We start from the raw sequence: 21,024 nt of genomic DNA, 5'->3' as shown, positions 1-21,024 counted from the left end.
GCACTACGTTACTGTAAGTTGCAATCACAGCACAAAGATGCATGTTGTGGGAAGATTTCAAACGTCATACCAGTGACCTAAAGGTTGATCATTTATAAGTACTGGGTTCTCAGCACCTTGTTGTATGACTGTGAAACACGGGTGACTATCAAGCAAACAAGCTCAAAAGTGATCCTCTGCGTTATCAGAGTATCTCCTGCCTGGACAAAATCATAAGCACGCCAGTCCTGTCAAAGGTAGGCTTCCCAAGTGTGTTAGCTCTCCCCAAAGAGAGGTGGCTTCATTATCTGGGGCATGTTCGCAAGATGGAAGAAGGACTTTCTGTAAGGTGAAGGAGCTGGGGCCAGGCAGCCTGTGGGATATCCAAAGCTTCAGCCCAAAGGATGCTTGCAAGCGTGACGTGAAGGCCTTAAACATCGATTCACACATGAGGGAGTCTCTAGCTGTTGACTGAGGGAAATGACAATGTTTCCTGTGGGCAGGTGTGACCAGCTTGGCGACAATGAAAAGAGTGACCTGCATTAACATCTGGAAGCTTCATCTGTGGGGCTTGTGGAAAAACTCTGACTTTCAAAGGTTGGCTTCTTCAACCATAAAGAAAAAGACAACTCAGGCAAAGACACCCGTCTGAAAAGGATTACGTCCTGTATGTCCATCACATTTTGTAGACAAAAGGATGCCAAGAATGATAAAGAGCATAAGTCTGTATGTGCGTTTATATATAGCTCACTGTTTGACAGTATGACCTTTCTTGTTGTCCTTTCTTCCAGGGGTGGTGTCATGTTAGTTCATGATATCAGGAAGAATGAAAGCTTCATCATTGATTTTCGAGAGACAGCTCCAGCAGAGGTTGAGGAACAGATGTTTGTGCATAATTGGGAGGACAAGGTCAGTACTTCTTTCTTTTTATTTATCTGAGGAGTGACAGAGTTCCATAAATTATGAAGTCTTTTTGCGACTTTATACTTGAATATATGCATGATATACTCTATGACTCTTTTGACAACTGTAAATAGCATATGAAAGGATAGCACATGATATGGTAGGATACGGTAACAGGTCTTTTGAAGACTTTGTAGTGATCTTCATTGGCTTTTTATGGACCATCCCAGGCAAGAGTCCTACACCCATGGTTGTAAGCCTTGGTCAAGGGCAGAATCAGTGATTGATTGGTGCTGGTGGCTTAAGGGAGAGCAGTACTTACAGATGGAGGATTCTTCTGGAAGTAGACTTTTGGTTGTTTAGGAATGCAGGGGGAAGGCAAAGGGAAACCACTTCACATCCTTTTTTGCCTCATTTTGCCTCTTGAAGTTAATAAGTGGAAGCTCTTTACAAGCTGCAGAAGTGAAACACACAAGACTAAAGGTCGGAGAACTGAACATAGGAGTTGCCCTTGGGCAGACCGCCACGACAGTGCTGTTAATAATGCTGAAACTGATTCAAGACAACAGCAGAAGAAAAGGTGAAGAATTGGGACATTGCAATAAATGAAGTATCGTAAAAGATGGCAGTAATGTTAAGGCTAGAAAATCGAACAATACGGTTTTAAAACTGTATGCATTCATATGGCATTTGCAATTGGCTTCAATCATGAGCCAAACCAAAGTTGCTAAGTTTGTACAAAGTCTTAATAAATATCTTGCGCTTCAATATTGAGTGTTAGTGGGTAACACACCATGGTGCACCAGCCTTCACAAAATCACCATGTTTGATGAATTATGTTTTCTGATTCATCGACAATATCCTGCAACTTTTGCATCTTTGGTGGCGAATGGACTCTGTGTCTGATGCATTACATCTGTGTGTGCCACTCCTAAGCTTTAGATTTTTCCCTTTGGTGGTAATCACACAGACCTGGTCTGTGACAAGAGAAGGCAATCTTTGAAAGAAATCGCTAGCCATCTTTTTATTTCATTTAGAGAAATACATTAGAAGTGCTACTCAATGGGATCTTTCTCTCATGAACGGATTATTTTTGAAATGTTCATCCTCAACTTGGACCAATATCATTAAACTTATTTGTACAAAGAGTCACTAATATAAGATGTGCACTCTGGTGCAGGCATAATGGGCTGAAGGGCCTCTTGCACCGTAACAATCCAGGGTGGAGAAGTGAAGCTGACCTTTTCAGAATCCAAGATAAAATTGGACTCTGTAGTGGGACACTTCAAAGATTTTTCTTGATGGAGGATCAGAGATTGGTTAAATGCCTTCATCCCATCATCTTGAGATCTTTATGGTCAAAGGAATTTTGATTGCAACATTTAATTTCTGCTTTGTTTTCCTTCAATCCTAGCAAATTTATAAACTGTGTTTCTCCCTAATTTGGTTATTTCAATGTGTTCATTACATTCTGGGATTTTTGCATGACTTTTATTTCCAAATGTAGTCCAAACATTATTTATAACAACGATCTTTCTAACTTTGTAGCTGTCTTGATTATGGCACAGAGCTGTTGACAGCAGGAAAATCTCATATTTGACATCCAGTTTATGAGGTACCTGCTAGATAATTATTGGACCCATTTTATTGGCCTGTTGGTCACTGAGAAAAATAAAATGTGTTAGCGTTTCTGTGACTGATCATTCATTTGAGCAATGCCCATTCATGACATGGTGGTATACTGCTCTGTATGGTGTTATTTGTACTCACAGGACAAAGGCAGAATTGGGTTTGCTTCTAATGCCTTTTCCCCATCAAATGCAGACCAAATGACTTGTTTTAACTTAGGACCCGAGCTGGCTTTTGAAAAATTAGACTCAGGTATGTAAGTGTCTTTGGAACAATAATGCAATGACTGAAGGGGTAAAAATAATATCTTCATAGACTGTCTTTCTTTGACACTTGTTCATTATTCATCTTGTTTAGGTTCAAGCCCATTCACTTTTTCAGACCCCAATAATGTGATCCCGTTTGCTTGCAGCCACTCTGTATTCAGTTAGTGACAAATACCTAGCCCCCCCCCCATTCCATATCCTCCACATCCATCCCAGCCACATACCCTGCTCCAACCCAACTTCTAGAAATCCTGGATGCTCTTAATTATCTCAGCCAGAGGTGGCTGCTATTCATGTATGGGACTTGCCAAAAAGTGTCAGCAGGCTGTTCAACAACCAAACTGGATGCAGCCCTGTTTGCTCAATGCTGATTAAGGAGGGGAAGTCTTACCCAGTATGTTTGCCCTTTCTCTCAATGAGGTAGCACCCAGAGAGTCAGCTTTAGGAGAGCTTTCAGCAAAGATCAAGAAATCTGTAAGTGTTAGCTTTTAAGTGTCAATGTTACTCTCTATAATACTCTCTACAAAAGAAGTTTCTTCTGTATCCCTTTAGCCATACTTGATTTATCTTGTAATCACTAAATCCTGAGTGATTTTCTGTTTGTCCCTGGGATGTGAGCTCTGTTGGTAAGGCCTCCCTATTTACAAAAATATAAATTAGCAGCAGCGGTATGCCACTCAGTCCTTTAAGCCTGTTCCTGCTTTTCACTAAAATTACGGCAAGTGTGATTACTTCACATTCCTGCTTACTCCAGATAATCTTTCACCCCTTGCTTATGCAGAATCTATCTATTTCTAATTTCAGGATGTGTGATTTGGAGGGGAACTTGCAGTTGGTGGTGCATCCACTGATCCTGATGATCGAGCTGATAGAGGTTATAAGTCTGTTAGATGCTGTCAAAAGAGTCATAGAGTCATATAGCACAGAAACAGACTCTTCGGTCCAACCAGTCCATGCCGATCATAATCCTAAACTAAACTACTCCCACCTGTCTGCGCATGTGCCAATATCCCTCCAAACATTTCTTATTCATGTACTTATCCAAATGTCCTTAAAACATAATTGTACTTGTACCCACCACTTCCTCTGGAAATTAATTCCACGCATGGACGACTGTCTGTGTAAACGAGTTGCCCCTCGTGTCTTTTTAAAATCTTTCTCCTCTCACTTTAAAAATATGCCCCCAAGGAATTCCCAACTCTAGTGAAAAGACATCTGTCATTCACCTTATCTATACCCCTCATGGGTTTATAAACCTCTATAAGGTCACCTCTCAACCTCCTACCCTCTAGTGAGAAAAGTCCCAGCCTATCCAGCCTCTCCTCATAACTGAAACCCTCCATTTCCTGACGTCATCCTGGTAAATCTTTTTGAACCCTCTCCAGCTTAATAATATAACGGCGCGACCAGAATTGGATGCTGTACTTCAGAATAGGCAAGTTGCAGCAGTGCACGTTGTAGATGGTACACACTGCTGCCACTGCCTGGTGGTGGAAGGAGTGAATATTGAAGGTGGTGGATAGGGTTTTGATCATAAATGCCGCTTTGTCTTGGATGGTGTTGTAGTAATTGAGTGTCGGAGTTCTGCTCATCCGGGCTGACTTGCACTCAATAGATTGTGTTTAGTTTTGTGGTGGAGGTGAGGAGGTAAGGTACTCATCGCAGAATTTCCAGTCTCAAAATGTATTGGTTGTTTCATATCCAAGATCAATCTGGGGAAAGGTACCAGCTAACCCGTTAAAGAATGATGCTTGACAAGACAACGACTACATAAGGGAATAGAAACAGCATAGAAGGAAATACTAAATGCTTCCATGATTTGGAGATGCCAGTGTTGGACTGGGGTGTACAAAGTTAAAAATCACACAATACCAGGTTATAGTCCAACAGGTTTAATTGGAAGCACTAGCTTTCGGAGCGCCGCTCCTTCATCAGGTGATGAAGGATGATGAAGGAGCGATGCTCTGAAAGCTAGTGTGCTTCCAATTAAACCTATTGGACTTATAACCTGGTATTGTATGGTTTTTAACTAAATGCTTCCATTCCTTCAAACTGATTATTCTGACATGGTTAATATGTCACTTTTATTGCTATTTTTAAAGTCTTTAAACAATGAAACCTAGTCTTCAGAAAATCACCTGAATGTTTGATGTTAGATCACTTGGTGCAATACTTAACATGATGCCTAACTAGACTCATCCTGGGAAGTGCGAGTTATCCTGTGAGGGAAGGTCAGCTGGACTGGGCCTGTACCCTTTGGAGTTTAGAAGAATGAGAGTTGAAACATGCAAGATGGTCTTGGGAGTGTGACTACTGGGAGAATATATCCTTTTGTGGGGGAGACTAGAACTAGGCCAAGAATAAGATGTTTCCCATTTAAGGCAAAGATGAGGAGAAATATTTTCCCACAGACGGTCATTAATCAGGGGAAACCTGTTCCCGAGAAAATTGTGAAAGCAGGGCCTTTACTCAAGGTAGAGTTAATCAGATTTTTGATTGACAAGAGAGCTGAGGGCTAAGGGGGGAGACTGGAAATTGGAGTTGAGACAAGACTTGATCAGCCATGATTTACTGAATGTCACAGCACGCTCAAAGTCTAACTCCTATATTCCTATGAACAGTGCTGGATAATTTGGCTCCTAGCAATAATCTGAAATTTTGGAATTTGAGTGTAAATGATGTCGCTTTCCCACTGCAACTCGGGCAGAAATCTACAGTGAAGCTAACTCGACCATTGGAAGGTACCACCTCCACCAACCCCCACCCCCACACCCCAATGCCCCCCCACCCACTTCACCACCACCACTTCCGAACTGTGAGCAGGCTACATTGGTTAATTGCAGGACCTTTGCTCCCCATTCAGGAGGTCTAGCAAAACTTCCCCCCCTGGCTGGATTACATCTTCTCCAGCTTCCGTTCAGTGCCCTTAGGGGGAGCGTTTCTAATTTCTTTCCAAGAACAGCCTGCAGAAACCATGGAACAAATCACCACATGGTATGCTAACACCTCCTCATGCTGGCGAGAATTACCGATAGCAGCTATGGAGATGTCTGAGGGGAGTGACTGTTCTGTCCTTGATTGAAAGTGCACAATTTGGGGAGAATTGAATATCTCAGAGAGAAGCCTGAACAGAAGATTTGTATTAAGAGAACTCCACAATATATATGCATCGATGATATCTTCTTTCCTTCTCTATGCAGCCTGGCCTCTTGGTGGCTGTCCCAGGAATGATACAAGGACTGCATCAGGCCCATCAACTCTATGGCAGGTAAACCTTACACCTGAGAACATTGCTATACAAGTTTCTGCTCCATGATCAAATCAATTTGTTTTTGAATTGGATCAAAATACTTGATTTTTCTTAACACAATTGAAATATTGAATCTTGGCAGCTTGTGATAGGGTGGCACGGTGGCTCAGTGGCTAGCACTGCTGCCTCACAGCACCAGAGTCCAAGGTTCAATTCTAACCTCGGGCGACTGTCTCTGTGGAGTTTGCACAGTCTCCCCGTGTCTGGGTGGGCTTCCTCCGGGTGCTCCAGTTTCCTCCCACAGTCCGAAGATGTGCAGGTCATGTGAATTGGCCATGCTAAATTGCCCACAGTGTTAGGTGCATTAGTCAGAGGGAAATCGGTCTGGGTGGGTTACTGTTTGGAGGGTTGATGTGGACTTGTTGGGCCGAAGGGCCTGTTTCCACACTGTCGGGGATCTAATATGGAAATCCATAGAAATTATCCTTCTACAAAAATAATTGAAGGAGCTGCTTTTTCTTTGGCAAGTTCAGAGCATGTTTTGCAACTGGTGGCCCAAAGCTTAAAATGGTCGTGGAAAATGGACATGAGTTTAAAATCCATATCCCAGTTTGAGTGGCTGAGTCTGACAGAATCCAGAGTTTGTGATGGCCTGAAGGAACACCTTCTGGAGTTGATTTTCAGGTTCTCACTCCAAAATGAGTGGTGGGGGACCGTATTCAGGCATGATTTTAAACTTAAAAGAGCCATGACACACGACATAGGTGCAATTTTCAGGGCTATTTTGCAAAAGTCAACACTGATTTTTCAAATCTTTTTCTTTGTTTGAATGAATTGTTTCCTTCAATGTGTACCCCTAAACAACTGAAATTATTGCCTGAATACTTTGCTAAAAAATCAAAAAGAGAACCTGTATCAAGTTTGCTTTTCAGAAAGGTTTTCTATTATGTCACCCTAACAAGCATGAACAAGGAAAAGGAAGGACCAATAAGCTTGCCCACGTCTCCATTTCCAATTGCTCTGTTCCATTTGTCTTGAATTCTTGGAGGCACACAGCATTCCATATGATGTGATTTGCCTGTTTCACACATCAGCTACTTTTCTGGTTCAAAATGACCAGTTTGTCAAATTCTAGGCACGTTTATGCTGTGGATTTGTGCCCAACAGGAACTGAAAATTGCCTACTCAGAATAATTTAATCCGGTCCTTGGAAAAAGAGGGAGATAAAAGGTGCAGATTTTTCAGCATCAGCTGATATAACTGTTGCATTGCTAACAGCAAAACTGACAAAGGAATTTGGAGATTGAAATGCCATAGTTGCCTTGTGAATCCATTCTACCTGGTTTTGGAACAACGGTTGCAACTTCTCCCACTGAAATAATCCAGTGAGATCAGTTAATTCACTGAAATTTGATTAACGGAGTGAGAAAGAATGTCTTCCAGCACAATCCCCTCACCCACCCTCATGATTGTGTAAAGTTTGGAACATTGGAAATAAAACTAGAAAAATGAGTGTGCGCACACTAAACACTTGAATGCTAAATGAGCAGTCACAGATTAAACTGCTTCAGCTAAAACTCCATTTTAATTTTCAAAATGGAGAACCCTGCGTTTGTGCGATTTTGAACATTATGGTGAACTGAATGCTTGAATATTAAGATATATCCCCTAACAAAATCTGCAGTTATTTTTGGTGCTATCAAATTGCTCATGTCATTATTCACAATCATAGGAACAGTAGGAGGCCATTTCACCCCTTGAGCCTGTTCAATCATTTAATTAGATTAAGGCTGTTCTATGACCTAATTCTATATTCCTTAAACCCTTGGTGAACAAAATAATTAGTCAGCAAAAGCTTTCCATTTACAAAAGGCAGTGATGCATTTAGTAGGCAATCTTAAGGAACTCATTTCGCAGAGTGCAGCTATTTTGTGATAGTTTACATATGAAAGCTGAACAGGGAGTGCTCATTTAACAATATGCCATGATAAAAATTGACCAGTGTACAAGTTTTGTAGCATGAGGACGTGCACACCCTGTTCAAGAGTGTCATGAGAATTTCTTGTTATTTTCTGATTTCTCCAGAATCTCCTGGTCTGAGTTAATGGCTGCAGCAGCGAAAGTTGCACAAGATGGTTTCAATGTGACTCAAGAACTTGGTAGGTGCAATAATACTTTTCCTAAGATATGAAATTCAGTGGACCAGGGGTTTGTGACTACTCCCTAAAAGACAAATTGGAAAGGGAGTTTGATTGTTTGAATACATCTTGGCTATCCAAGCTCCTCTGTACACTACAGGTGATCTAGCAGATATAGATACAAGGTACATTTGTGAAAGTTTGAAGAAGGCAGAGAATTTCCAATATGTAATTACTCCAGAAAAGCACGTAAGTGTTTTGAGCATATTTCCAATCAGGGCTCAAATTAGATTTTTTCTTTCCCCTGAGGGCTCATCTGGAGACTTCTTGAAGTGTATTTTTTAGTATTTGGCGAGTTTTTGATTTTCTGGAGCTTCTTTTTTTAATCTGACTCACTCACTCCCACAGCATGTCACAAGTGTAAGAGAGTAGGACAGCAGATTCACAGAGAGTGTGTGTGAGAGAGAGAAGGAAACAGCAACTTCATAAAAATTAGGAGGGATGGAGAACAGCAGTTTTATAAAGAGCATGAGAAAGAGTGGAGACAGCAGTTTCTTAAATAGAAGAGCAGGCTGTATGAGAAGGGTGGTGGAAGATAAAAACCACTGAAAGGGAACCTCTTCAACCTGTTCCTACCTGTCAGGTCCAAAGTGCAACATGACAGAAAAACAGGTGATTGGTGTGTATTGCTGTGGTGTCTCTTTTGATTAACCAAGTGTTTTAAATTAGAAGACATTATTGCAACTGGAGAATGCATTTAAGAAAATTAACATCAATTAGTTTGGATGTTAAATATTATAAATTAAATAGAAAAGGCATAGCTGGACAGGCAATGTGTTGCAGCTGCAGTATGTGGGAGGTGCTGGAAACCAGTGCAATCCATGGTGACCACATCTGTTGCAAGTGTTGAGGAACTTTGACTCAGATTTGAGTAGAAGAGTGAAGATCCAGTTGTTGTGGTCCATGTAGATTACAATGATCTGGGTGGGATTAGGATAAAGATTCCCTGAGGGATTATGAGCAGCTCAGGTCTAAATTTAAAAAGTAGAACCACAAAGGTATTAATCTCAGGATTATTACCTGAGCCACATGAAAGTAGGTAAATTAGGATAAATAAGATTAGATATAAATGTGTGACTCAGAGATTGATGTGGGAGAAATGGGTTTCAATTCATGAAGCAATGGCATAGCTCTAAGGAAAGAAAGGGCTTGGGATGAGCTTCATTTGAACCATACTGGGACCTGCGTCCTGGTGAATCATATGACCAGGGGCATAGATAGGGCTTTATATTCATTGGTGGAGAAGGGTTCAATTGAAGGGGAATTTAAAAATCAAACAGCAAAACGAGCAGAAGTGCAAGATAGTGAGGAGGCAAATGATCATCGACGTGTGACAGGAAGGGTTAGAAAATATGCAAAATACCGCAGAAATTAGAACTAGAGTGAGTGATAATGGCAGCAGTCTAAATTTAAAGCTCTTTTATCTTAATGCATTCAGCATTTCTAACAAGATAGATGAGTTGATGGCACAAATAGAAATGTACAGTCATGAGATGATAGCTATCACGGAAGCTGGTTACAGGGAGACCTAAACTGGGAACTCAGTATAGAAGAGTATTTGGATGTTCCGGAAAAATAGGCAAAAAGGAAGAGGAAGTTCGGTAGTTTTGTTAATGAAGGAAAGTGTCAGTGCAGTGGGGAGTAATGGTGCAATAGAGTGTAATATGGAATCAGTTTGGATGGAATTAAGATTTAGCAAGGGAAAGCAGTTATAGCTGAGAGTTATGTCTAGGCCTTTGAAGAGCGTCACTGTCAGACAAAGCCTAAATTGGCAAATAATGGAAGCATGTAAGAAGGTCACAAAAATTTCTCACTGGTGACTTCATGTCTGGTCAAATCTAGACAAAGGTAACATGGAAGATGAATTTCTAAAATTAATTGTGACTTAATTAATTAATTGTGGATCTTCTAGAGAGGTAACAACCACGACATGGTAAAATGTAAAAATCCAGTTTGAGGCAGAGCAACTTGGAACTCAAAACAGTGTCCTCAACTTAAGTCAGGGTAATTACAGAGGTATGAGCCAGCTGTAAAAATAGATGAACAGGAAGGTCAGTGCACGAGCAGTCATAGATGCTTAAGCAGATACGTCATAACATTCTGCAAAATTTATTCTGATTGAAAAGAAGGACTCAGTGAGAAGGATGAACCAACTATGGTTAACAAGGTGACCAAGGAAATTAACCTAAGTGGCAATAACATGTGGTAGGCCAGAGAATTTTAGGAACCAGCAGCGAATGACTGAAAAGCTAATAAAGGGGGAGAAAATTGATTATGAAAGCAAATTACCAAGAAATATAAAAACAGCAACAATGTTTGCTGTGGGTATATTTCAAGAAAAAGAATAGCTAAAGTGAATGTGGGACCCTTGGAGAGTACAGCTGGGGGCTTAATAATAGGTAACAGGGAAATGGCACTGCAATATTTTGCTTCAGTCTGCACAGTGGAGGAAACTATAAGCACCCCAAAGAAAATATTGGACTTGAAACGTTAACTCTCTCTTTCTCTCTCCGCAGATGCTGCTGAGTTTCTTCAGAATTTTCTGCTTTTATTTCATATTTCCAACATCCATGGCATTTTGTGTTTAGCTAATTTAGGAGATCTGGGTATGAGGAAAAATCAGAATCATAGATAACTGAGCAAGTTAGCTGGAAAACTTTGAGCTGGGTAATTTTGAGATCTGAATCCAGGGGAGTCATAGAAAGATAGATCTGGAAGGGGGTGGGCAGAAAGAAATAGCCTATGTCAGAAAAATCACATTGTTTTTATATTTTCAAAGTTATCTGCTTTTGAAAGAGCCAATAACTAGTTGAGTTACTGAGTTAAAGAGAGAAAATGATTGAGGTGTGAAGCACAAAAAAAAGTGTACAGTGTTTTGAGTCAGACCCTCCTTTCCCGTTTACTAAATCAATCCAGTCAATGCCACAAATTGATTTTAGTGTTTTACCAGGTATTTCACAGTAAGGTATTAAAATAGCAATACGCATCTCTCTAGCTGGTGAAATCTCTCTTCTCTGGGAATGTTATGAAGTGAATCAAGTTCCTTTGGTGGTCTGATGTAATTGTGTAACCTTTTCTTTTGACTGAAACTATTCCAGCTAAAGCAATCGATCAGGTTAAGGACTCAAATATGTCGGATACTTTCCGTGAAACATTCCTGCCACAGGGGCAACCGTTACATCCAGGAGCTTTCATGAAACGTTTGGACTTGGCAGCCATTTTCAGTGCGGTTGGACTTGGGGGTGTTTCAGCATTTTACAGTGGAAATATCACCGAAGAGATGGCTTCTGAGGTAAAGAGTTAAGCTTTTCAGTACAATAATGCTAAGCACGAGGATTGCTTGATTGGTTACAGTAGAAATTAAAAGTTGGTTTTGTTTATTCTCGGTGAAACAATTGGTAAGTCAGCTCGTCACAGCAGATTTATTTTTGATTTTCAATTCTGGGCTGTGGAAAATGCAGGTTGGGCCAGCACTTATTGCCCGTCCTGAGAAAAGGTGGTGATGAGCTGCCTTCTTGAACAACCACAGTTCATTTAGTGTAGGAAGACCCACAGTGTCATTATGGAGGGAGGGGGTTTAATGTTTATGACCCAGTGACACTGAAGTAATAGCAGTATATTTCCAAGTCGGGATGGTGAGTAGCTTAGAGAGGAATTTCTAGGTGGTGGTGTTCCCATGTATCTGCTGCCCTTGTCCTTCTAGTTGGAAGCGGTCTTGGGTTTTGAAGGTGCTATCTAAGGAGGCTTGGTGAATTTCTGCACTGCATCGTGTAGATGGTACACAATGCTGGTACTGAGTGTTGGTGATGGAGGGAGTGGATGTTTATGGATGTGCCAGGCAAGTGGCAAGTTTCTTGTTGAAAAAGCATTCATCCAGGCAAACAAGGAGTATTTCATCAAACTCCTGACCTGTGTCTTATGATGGTGGACAGGTTTTATGGAGTCAGGAGGTGAGTCACTCAGTGCAGGATTCCAAGCCTCTGACCTGCTCTTACAGCTAAATTATTTACATGGCCTGTTGAGTTCAGTTTCTGGTCAGTGATGACCCCCAGGATGTTGATAGTGGGAATTCATTGATGATAATTCTCTCTTATTTGAGATGGTCATTGCCTGGTACTTGTTTGTATGCAAACATACTTGCCACTTGTCGGCCCAGACCTGGATATTGTCCAGGTTTTGCTACATTTAAATTCAGTATCTGAGGAGTTGCAAATGATGCCGGACATTGTGCAATCATCAATGAACGTCCCACTTTAACCTTGTGATGGAGGGAAGAATTGATGAAACTGCTGAAAATGGATTTTGTGCACAAGATGTACCTGGACAGTTTTCCACATTGTCAGGTAGATGCCCGTGTTGTAACTGAACTGGAATAACTTGACTAGGAGTGTAGCAAGTTGTGGAGACCAAAGGCCTTAAGTACTATTGCCAGATGTTGACAGGGCCCACAAATTTTGCAAGTCAGTATCCTGTACCTCCACAATGTTTCTTGTTATCACATGGAGTAAATCAAATAAGCTGAAGACTAACATCTGTGATGATGAGGGACCTCTGGAGATATGAGATGGATCATCCTCTTGGCAATGATAGTTAAATATCATCGCAAATGCTTCATCCTTACCTTTTGTACTGATCTGATGGGCTCCCCTATCATTGAAGGTGGAGGTTTATGGAGCCACTGCCTCCTTCAGTGAGTTGTTTAATTGTCCACCACCATTCATGATTGGGTATAGCAGGATTGGAATGCTTAGCTATTATCCGTTGGTTGTGGAATTCTCTAGCCGTGCCTATCACTTGCTGCTTATGCTGTTTGGCACCCAGGTAATCCTGATTTGTAACTTCATCAAGTTGACACATTATTGTTATGTCTGCTGCTATTCATTGAACCAGGGTTGATCTGCTGGCTTGATGGTAATGCTAAAGTGGGAGATAACCCTGGTCATGAGGTTGCATGTTGTGTTGGAATACAATTCTACTGCTGCAGATGGCACACTGCATCTCATGTATACCCAGTCTTTAATTACTAGATTTGCTGAAAGTTCATCCCATTTAGCATGGTGATAGTTCTCGGAACAGGATGGAAGATATCCTCAATGTGGAGTCAGGACTTCAGCTGCACTAGGACTGTGTGGCGGACACTCTTTCTGACAATGTCATGGTCAGATCCATCTGTGGCAAGTGGCTTGATGAGATATTACTGAAGTAGGATCCTATGGAATAGGTTCTTATGGACTGAATCAATGGGTAGAACCAACAACATAATAGACTCCATGATTCACTATTGATCAGTTACTATTGTGTCTAGCTATTGGATAAATACTGTGACCATCTGATTTCAAAGTGTTACTTCTACAGCTAACATTACGGTTTTCAATAAAGTACATAAGACCCTAACACATAGGAGCAGAAGTAGGCCATTCAGCCCATTGAGTCTGCTCTGCATTTGATGAGAAGTAGGTCATCCAGCTGACTGAGACTGCTCTGCTTTCAATGGGATCATGTCAGATCTGAAAATCCTCAACTCCTCTTTCCTGGCTTTTCCCCGTATTCCTTGATTCCTTTACTGATCAAAAATCTGTCTGTCATAGCCCTGAATATACTTAATAACCCAGTCTCAACAGCCCTGTGTGGTAAAGAATTCTACAAATTCATTACCCCTGAGAGAAGAAATTCTTCCTCATCTCTGTCTTAAATTAGTGACCCTATATTCTGAGAATATGCGCTCTTGTTCTAGAAAGGGACAAGGGGAAACAACCTATCTGCATCTACCCGACCAAGTCCCCTAAGAACCTTGTATTTTTTAATAAGGTCTCCTCTCATTCTTCCATATTCCAACAAGCACAGGCCCAAGGTGACTTTATAGAAGTTTACATAATTCATGAGGATAGGGTGAATAGCCATAGTCTTTTTCGCCAGGTTAAGGAAGTCCAAAACTAGAGGGCAAGGGTTTAAGGTGAGAGGGGCAAGATTTAAAAGGGACCTAAGGGGCAACATTTTCATGCAGAGAGTGATGGGTGTATGAAACGAATTGCAAGAAGAGGTGGTGGAGGCTGGTACAATTACAGCATTTAAAAGCCATCTGGATGGATATATGAATAGGAAGGATTTAGAGGGATATAGGCCAAATGGGACTAGATAAATTTAGATATCTGGTTGGCATGGATGAGTTGGACCAAAGAGTCTGTTTTCGTGCTGTACATCTCTATGATTCTATAACCTACTCAACTTCTCCTTATAAGATAATCTGTCCATACCTGGGAACAGCCTAATGAACCTTCTCCAGACTGCTAGTACTAGTATAGTAGTAGATACAAACTCTTCACTGTATTCCAGCTATGGTCTATATAATGCCTTGTATGGTTTCAGTAAAACTTCCTTACTTTTAACTTTAAAAGGCAAACATTCCTTTTTCCATGTCTACTACCCAATGAACTTGGATGCCAGTTTTTTTTACTGTAGTTCTGAATTTTCTTCTTCAGGGTTCACGTACAATAGACAGAATGGGTGTCCATCATAGTGAGTTGGATATGTTGGAGCGCTTAACACTGACTCAATTTACTTTTCTTTACCTCCAGGTTCAGAGTAAAGGTGGAGTACTCTCTGTGGAGGATTTTGCTAATTACAGCGTGATTGTTGAGAAGCCTGTTGAAGGATCATACCAAGGTCTGAATGGATCTCTGTGAATAAATTGGGAGGGACAAATTAAATCTGAAATTAAAGTTCAGAAATTTCATGTCTCTGTATTTGAAGTGCGGGATCAGATTTCTTAAGGCACTGTGGTGTTAGCTTGGACTAACTGTTGGCACCAACACCTCTGATGTTGCTGGAAGAAAATAAGAACGCCCATTTTGTTAAAGCTTTTCACCTTGAGCTCATTAGGACAATTGGCAAGAAGTACCAATGGGAAAGGAAAATAACTTTTCTTATTCATTCAGGGAATGTGGGCATCACTAGCTATGCCAGCATTTATTGTCTATCCCTAATTGCCCAGAGGGCATTAAGAGTCAGCCATATGGCTGTGGGTCTGGAGTCACATGTAGGCCAGACCAAGTAAGGATGGCAGATTTTCTTTCCTGAAGAATATTAGTGAACCATTTTTTTTCCCTGACAGTTAACAATGGTTTCATGGGTATCATTAGACTCTTAATTCCAGATTTTTACTAAATTCAAATTCTATCATCTGACACAGCAGAATTTGAACCCATGTTCCCAGAATATTACCTGTCTGAGTTAATAGTACGGCAACAATACCACTAAGCCACCATCATCCCCTTCCAAGGTTTTTATTTGTTTAAAAAAACTGTTTGACAAGTGGATTCTGATTATTGCATTGTATTATAGTTTACATTATGACAGTAGCTACACTTTAAAAATAGTTCATTGGCTTTGAAGCACTTTGATCTGTCTGCTGGTCATGAAGGGTGCTACATAAAAGCAGCATGCTTTTTTTTTGTAAAGCTACAGTTTACAATCTGCTGTTTTACAGGTCACTTTGTGCTCACTGCTCCAGCCCCACATGCAGGACCTGCACTTATTGCAGCTCTCAACATTTTGGAAGGGTTTAACATAACAGCGCACTCAACCAGGAATCTAACCTATCACTTACTCACTGAGGTAGGAGCTGTAGAGTTCAGTGGAGGATTGCTGTTCATCATCTTTGAGAGTTCTTAAACAGTTTTATAGAAATGCTAACATAGCAAGAGAAGACCTGTTAATCTGTCAAAAATGATTTATCATCATCACATTATAATGAAACTTAGGATTTAATGTTAAAAAGGACGTTTAAAAATGTTTGCTAATTACGTCAAGGAAAAAACTTTTATTCTATTGATTTTTTAAAAAAAACAATTCATTCATGAGAGTCACTGGCAAGGCCAACATTTATTGCCCAGACAGCAGTCTAAGAGTCAACCTGTGAGTCTGGAGTCACATGTAGGCCACACCAAATAAACATAGCAGTTTCCTTCAAGGGCAGTCATGATTTGGAGATGCCGGTGTTGGACTGGGGTGTGCAAAGTTAAAAATCACACAACACCAGGTTATAGTCCAACAGGTTTAATTGGAAGCACACTAGCTTTCGGAGCGACGCTCCTTCATCAGGTGATAGTGGAGGGCTCAATCCTAAGACAGAATTTATAGCAAAAATTTTATCAGTCAAGTGATAATACCACTAGGCCATCACCTGTACTGATTTCAAGTCAGTCATGATGTGAAGGTTTAATCACCAAGTTTCCAATGTATTTTCGTCAGCCAATGATTAAATTGACTACCACCCTCATTTACGGCCTGTAAAGAGGCCACACAAGAGAATGTATGAGGGCCACCAGAGAGATTCTGTACCTATCTGTCTTTAATTGTCAAATGACTTGATGTAGACAATTGCTTATTTTATACTGCTGTGCAATTTCCTAGGTTCAGAGATACTAAAGGCCAGGTTTTCCACACAGATGGCCATCCCTGGCCTTTTTTTAAATAAAAACAGGGAGCTCTGCATTTCTGTGAGGAAATTCCGCTAAGGTCTCTGTAGTGATTGTAACCAGGTGGATCTTGTTGACTAAAAGGTCCTTGATTGGGGTTGTTAACCTAGACCAATCAGGACACTCTGGCTGACCAACATGAACAGGGAATAGGGAGGTGTTGGACTAGTTTAATTATCGCTTGCTTATTAATCCAGAAACCCAGAATAATGGGACCTGGGTTTGAATCCAGCCATTGAATTCAATTTTAAAAAGACTTAAACAGGGGATTTAGAATCTCCTTTAGTGCAGGGAACTGACTCTGAGCTGGCTGGCCATAGACAGTGTACCATGTGCAAGTAAATAAAGGGTGACTTGGTGATGAGATACAGTTATTTCAGTCTCCTTTGGAAGCTTCAAATAACGCTGATCTTGCCTAGCACACACACCTATATGCCTCTGTCTACACTCTATGATCTGTACGTCCTTTCTATGATCTGCCTGTACTTCTCATAAGCAAAAGGTTTCACTGAACTTAGGTGCACGTGACGATAAATCAATCAATGAATCAATCAAACCGTGCTTCCATTCTGATAGTTCTCTTGTAGTGCAGGACTGTCAGAGGGAGACAACACACTTCCCCTTTTCACAGCAGTCAATTGCTGCATTCTGAAATGTAAAGATCTCAATGGCCACTTTGACAGCTACTGTCAGAGGGAAATAGGGAAGGTGCATGCGAGCTGAGGGCGCTGGGAGGTGGGCTACGAGATGGTGACAGTGAAAGTTGGGTCAGATACCAGGAAAGTGGTATGCTGGCTGGGCATGGCATCATCAGCTTGGGTGGGTGTAGTGTTCACAATTGATTCATTGATTGATTTATTGTCATGTGCACCTAAGTACAGTGAAAATCTTTGTTTACGACCGTATTCCTGACGAAGGACTCCTGCCCGAAAGGCTGATTTTCCTGCTCCTCGGATGCTGCCTGACCTGCTGTGCTTCTCCAGCACCATTCTAATCTTGACTCTGATCTCCAGCATCTTCAGTCCTCACTTACACCTGGGTGCAGTGTGCCAGCTGTGTTGGATGCCAAATGAGGAGGCGTTAGGGTGCCAACTGGGTAGGGTGTCCAGTTGATAGGTTGCTGTGGGAAGGAGGTAAGGTAGCAAGGTGGAAAGCCGGACAGGTAAGTGATGCATTGTTTAGGGAAGTCATGATGGGTGAGAGAATGTGGGTCCAGCATGGGGTAGGGTGGGGACGATGGGTGTTGGCCCTGAGGGAATATACGTCCAGCAGAGGTGGGTATGAGTGAGCGTGGTCCTGTGTGGAAAGGTGAGTGTCCAATCATGTTCTGTCAGGCCCAGGGGGCTCTGGTCAAGTTGGGTCGGTTTGACAGTAAGATAGGGTGTGGTCTGGCTGGTGAGGGTATTAGGGCTCGAGGGGTCAGGTTGGTCCAGTCAGAGCTGGAGGTAGGTGGGGGGGGAATGAGTTCAGATCCGGGGATTTAGGGAGGGCTAGTCGGAGTCAAGCACCAGGTGGTCGGGCCTGTTCTGACTGCAGAGCCAGGGTAATCACATCTGGAGATGAGGCTGAGGAGGCGGGGGTTTGGGCACCCAGTCTGGAGGGGTCCCGAGAGGGGATCCGATCAGACTGCAGTGGGAGGGGATCTGTCAGAGGGATGTTGAAGTGGGATTGAGTTTTGGCAGGGAGTTTGGTGGGCGGTTCCTAGAGGAGGGGTCACTGATGGTTCCTAGATTGGGGGTATGGAGTGTTAGTTTCTGGGGTCAGGGGAGTTTGGGGTGTTGTTTACAGATTGGGTGGTGAGGTGTGTTGGATCCTGGGTTGGGTTCCAGTTGGGCTATGGGTTGGGGAGGTGAGGGGTGACAGGTACTATTGGGGGTGGTGGGGTGATATGAGGTTTTGGGTCCCAAGTTGGGGGGGTTATGGAGTAACAGATCCAGGTGGGGGGTGGGACACTATTGGTATTTGGGTCCCAGGTTGGGGGGGTATGCGGTTTGGGTTCTGGGTTTGGGGGTATGGGTGTTGGGTCTATAGGGTGTTAGATCCCTGGGCAAGGTGCCCAGTCAGCGTTTGGCGACTGTAAGGAGTCTCGGAGAGGTGGAGTTGGAGTAAGTATGGGGCCTGTTACTTAAAGGTTAAACTATGTAACTAATCGTCCACCATTTACTCAGTAACTATTTTACTTCATGTCATAGAGATGTACAGCACAGAAACAGATTCTTTGGTCCAACTCATCCATGCCGACCAGATATCCCAACCTAATCTAGTCCCACCTGCCAGCACTCAGCCAAAATCCCCCTTCCAGTTCATATACCCATCCAGATGCCTTTTAAATGTTGCAATTATACCAGCCTCCTCCACTTTCTCTGGCAGCTCATTCCACACACATACCACTCTCTGCGTGAAAAAGGTCTCTTTTATATCTTTCTCTTCTCAGCCTAAACCTATGCCCTCTAGTTCAGGAGTTCCCCCACCCCAGGGAAAAGTCCTATTTATCCTATCCATGCCCGTCATGATTTTATAAACCTCTATAAGGTCACCCCTCAGCCTCCAATGCTCCAGGGAAAACAATCCCAGCCTATTCATCCTCTCCCTGTAGCTCAAATCCTCCAACCCTAGCAGCGTCCTTGCAAATCTTTTCTGAACCTTTTCAAGTTTCACAACATCCTTCTGATAGGAAGGAGACCAGAATTGCACGCAGTATTCCAACAGTGGCCTAACCAATGTCCTGTACAGCTGCAAAATGACCTCTCAACTCCTGTACTCAATACTCTGACAAATAAAGGAAAGCATACCGAACGCTTTCTTCACTATCGCATCTACCTGCGACTCCACTTTCAAGGAGCTATGAACCTGTATTCCAAGGTCTCCCATGTATAGTGCTCCCATGTACAACTCCCGTTGACACTGGAGTAACAACCATCTTGCCATTAGAAAATCTGGCACAGGCATTACCTGAAGGTTAAAAATCACACAACGCCAGCTTATAGTCCAACAGATTTATTTAGAAGCACTAGCTTTCAGAGCACTGCTCCTTCATCAGGTGGTTGTCCGATGAAGGAGCAGCGCTCCAAGAGCTAGTGCTTCCAAATAAATCTGTTGGACTATAACCTGGTGTTGTGTGATTTTTAACTTTGTCCACCCTAGTCCAACACCAGCGTCTCCAGATCATGATTATGTGAAGGGGGTGAAGTCACCTACAAGCGGACAAATGGTCCACAAAGAGAGGAGATAGATACAGTATTCCTCAGAGACATTAACAGTCCTCTGTTTCCAAGCCGAGGAGAGGGGAATGTACACATCAATGCACCCTATCCTCCATATGGAGCCTCAGGCAGTCTTTGTCCTCATTCCTGTAAGATTCTGAGTAGATTTCTTACCTCTCTGCAAAGTATCCCTCAAGCTAGGAGACTGGGCCCTTTGGGGAGGGAGTGAGGGGTGATATTTAGGAAAATTCTGGCCAATGTTGCTGAATCCTATAACGGTCAGAAGATAAAAAGTGGACTGCAGTTCGGGAGGAAGTTAAAGATTTGGGAAGTGCTGAGAGCTTTGTTGAAGCGAAGAAGCCGATGGAACGTGGAGGAGATGACAAGGCAGAGAAATTTGAGGAGAATGTTCCAGAAGGTGTGTGTCAGAGATAGCTGTTGGTAATGGTGAAGTGATAGGAGTTGGAGGAGCTGCAGATTTGTGTTTTGTCTTCCAGCTTCCTGATGATCCATTGAGCTCCGCCCTCTTAAAATGAAGGTGTAGTTTGCCATCCTCACGTGCCCTGCTAATTCCTTATTCTTTTTATCTTCAGTCACTGAAAATTGCTTTAGCCTTGGCGAGCAGCCTTAGTGACCCTTTCTTTAATTCCACTGTTACTCAACTGATCGAGCAGATGCTCAGGTAAGAGATTTAATTTTCATTATTCTTTATTCAAAGAAAAACTTTCAACCAGTTCAAGACTTTCAGCCATTACTTTTTGCAAAATCATCTTATTATTTAGAGCTATGGCTTAGTAACGTGGTATCTCATTCAGAAACCTGGCTGAAGGGTTGATTTTCAGTGCACTCTGTATATTGGTGGAATGTCCCAACTGTGAAATCCAATTGCATGTTCCTTGAGTTGTTTGTAGTTGATAGAATGCAGACTGAGTTCAAACAGCCTGGGCTTGTCAAATTCAAAACAAATTTCAGCTGTTAGATATGATTCTGCATTTGAGCAACACTTGCCAAACAACCCTAAGTGCGCCAAAGGTACACTTATAACTCTGTAAAGATAACCAATTGAGGTTGTAACATGGCTCATTTCCACTTGCAAGAGAAAGTGGATTCATGTGTAAG

General features: G+C 42.1%; 1 protein-coding gene across 1 annotated transcript in view; it reads left to right on the top strand.

Annotated features, from left to right (window-relative positions):
- ggt7 (gamma-glutamyltransferase 7) overlaps positions 1-21,024 on the top strand; it is a 66,555-nt gene that overhangs the window by 29,094 nt on the left and 16,437 nt on the right. Inside the window, exons 4-10 of the mRNA XM_087994767.1 lie at positions 771-888; positions 5,978-6,045; positions 8,113-8,186; positions 11,324-11,517; positions 14,801-14,888; positions 15,712-15,839; positions 20,499-20,587. Of these exons, the coding sequence (XP_087850893.1) occupies positions 771-888; positions 5,978-6,045; positions 8,113-8,186; positions 11,324-11,517; positions 14,801-14,888; positions 15,712-15,839; positions 20,499-20,587 (759 nt within the window). The remainder of the gene's footprint in view (positions 1-770; positions 889-5,977; positions 6,046-8,112; positions 8,187-11,323; positions 11,518-14,800; positions 14,889-15,711; positions 15,840-20,498; positions 20,588-21,024) is intronic.

Source organism: Chiloscyllium plagiosum, unplaced genomic scaffold, assembly GCF_037043375.1.
Source record: "Chiloscyllium plagiosum isolate Xiang-an unplaced genomic scaffold, Cpla_swu_hap1 HiC_scaffold_15, whole genome shotgun sequence".
Classification (NCBI taxonomy): Eukaryota; Metazoa; Chordata; class Chondrichthyes; order Orectolobiformes; family Hemiscylliidae; genus Chiloscyllium; species Chiloscyllium plagiosum.
Note: the sequence above shows the minus strand (reverse complement) of the source record. Positions and strands in the feature narration are given on the sequence as shown.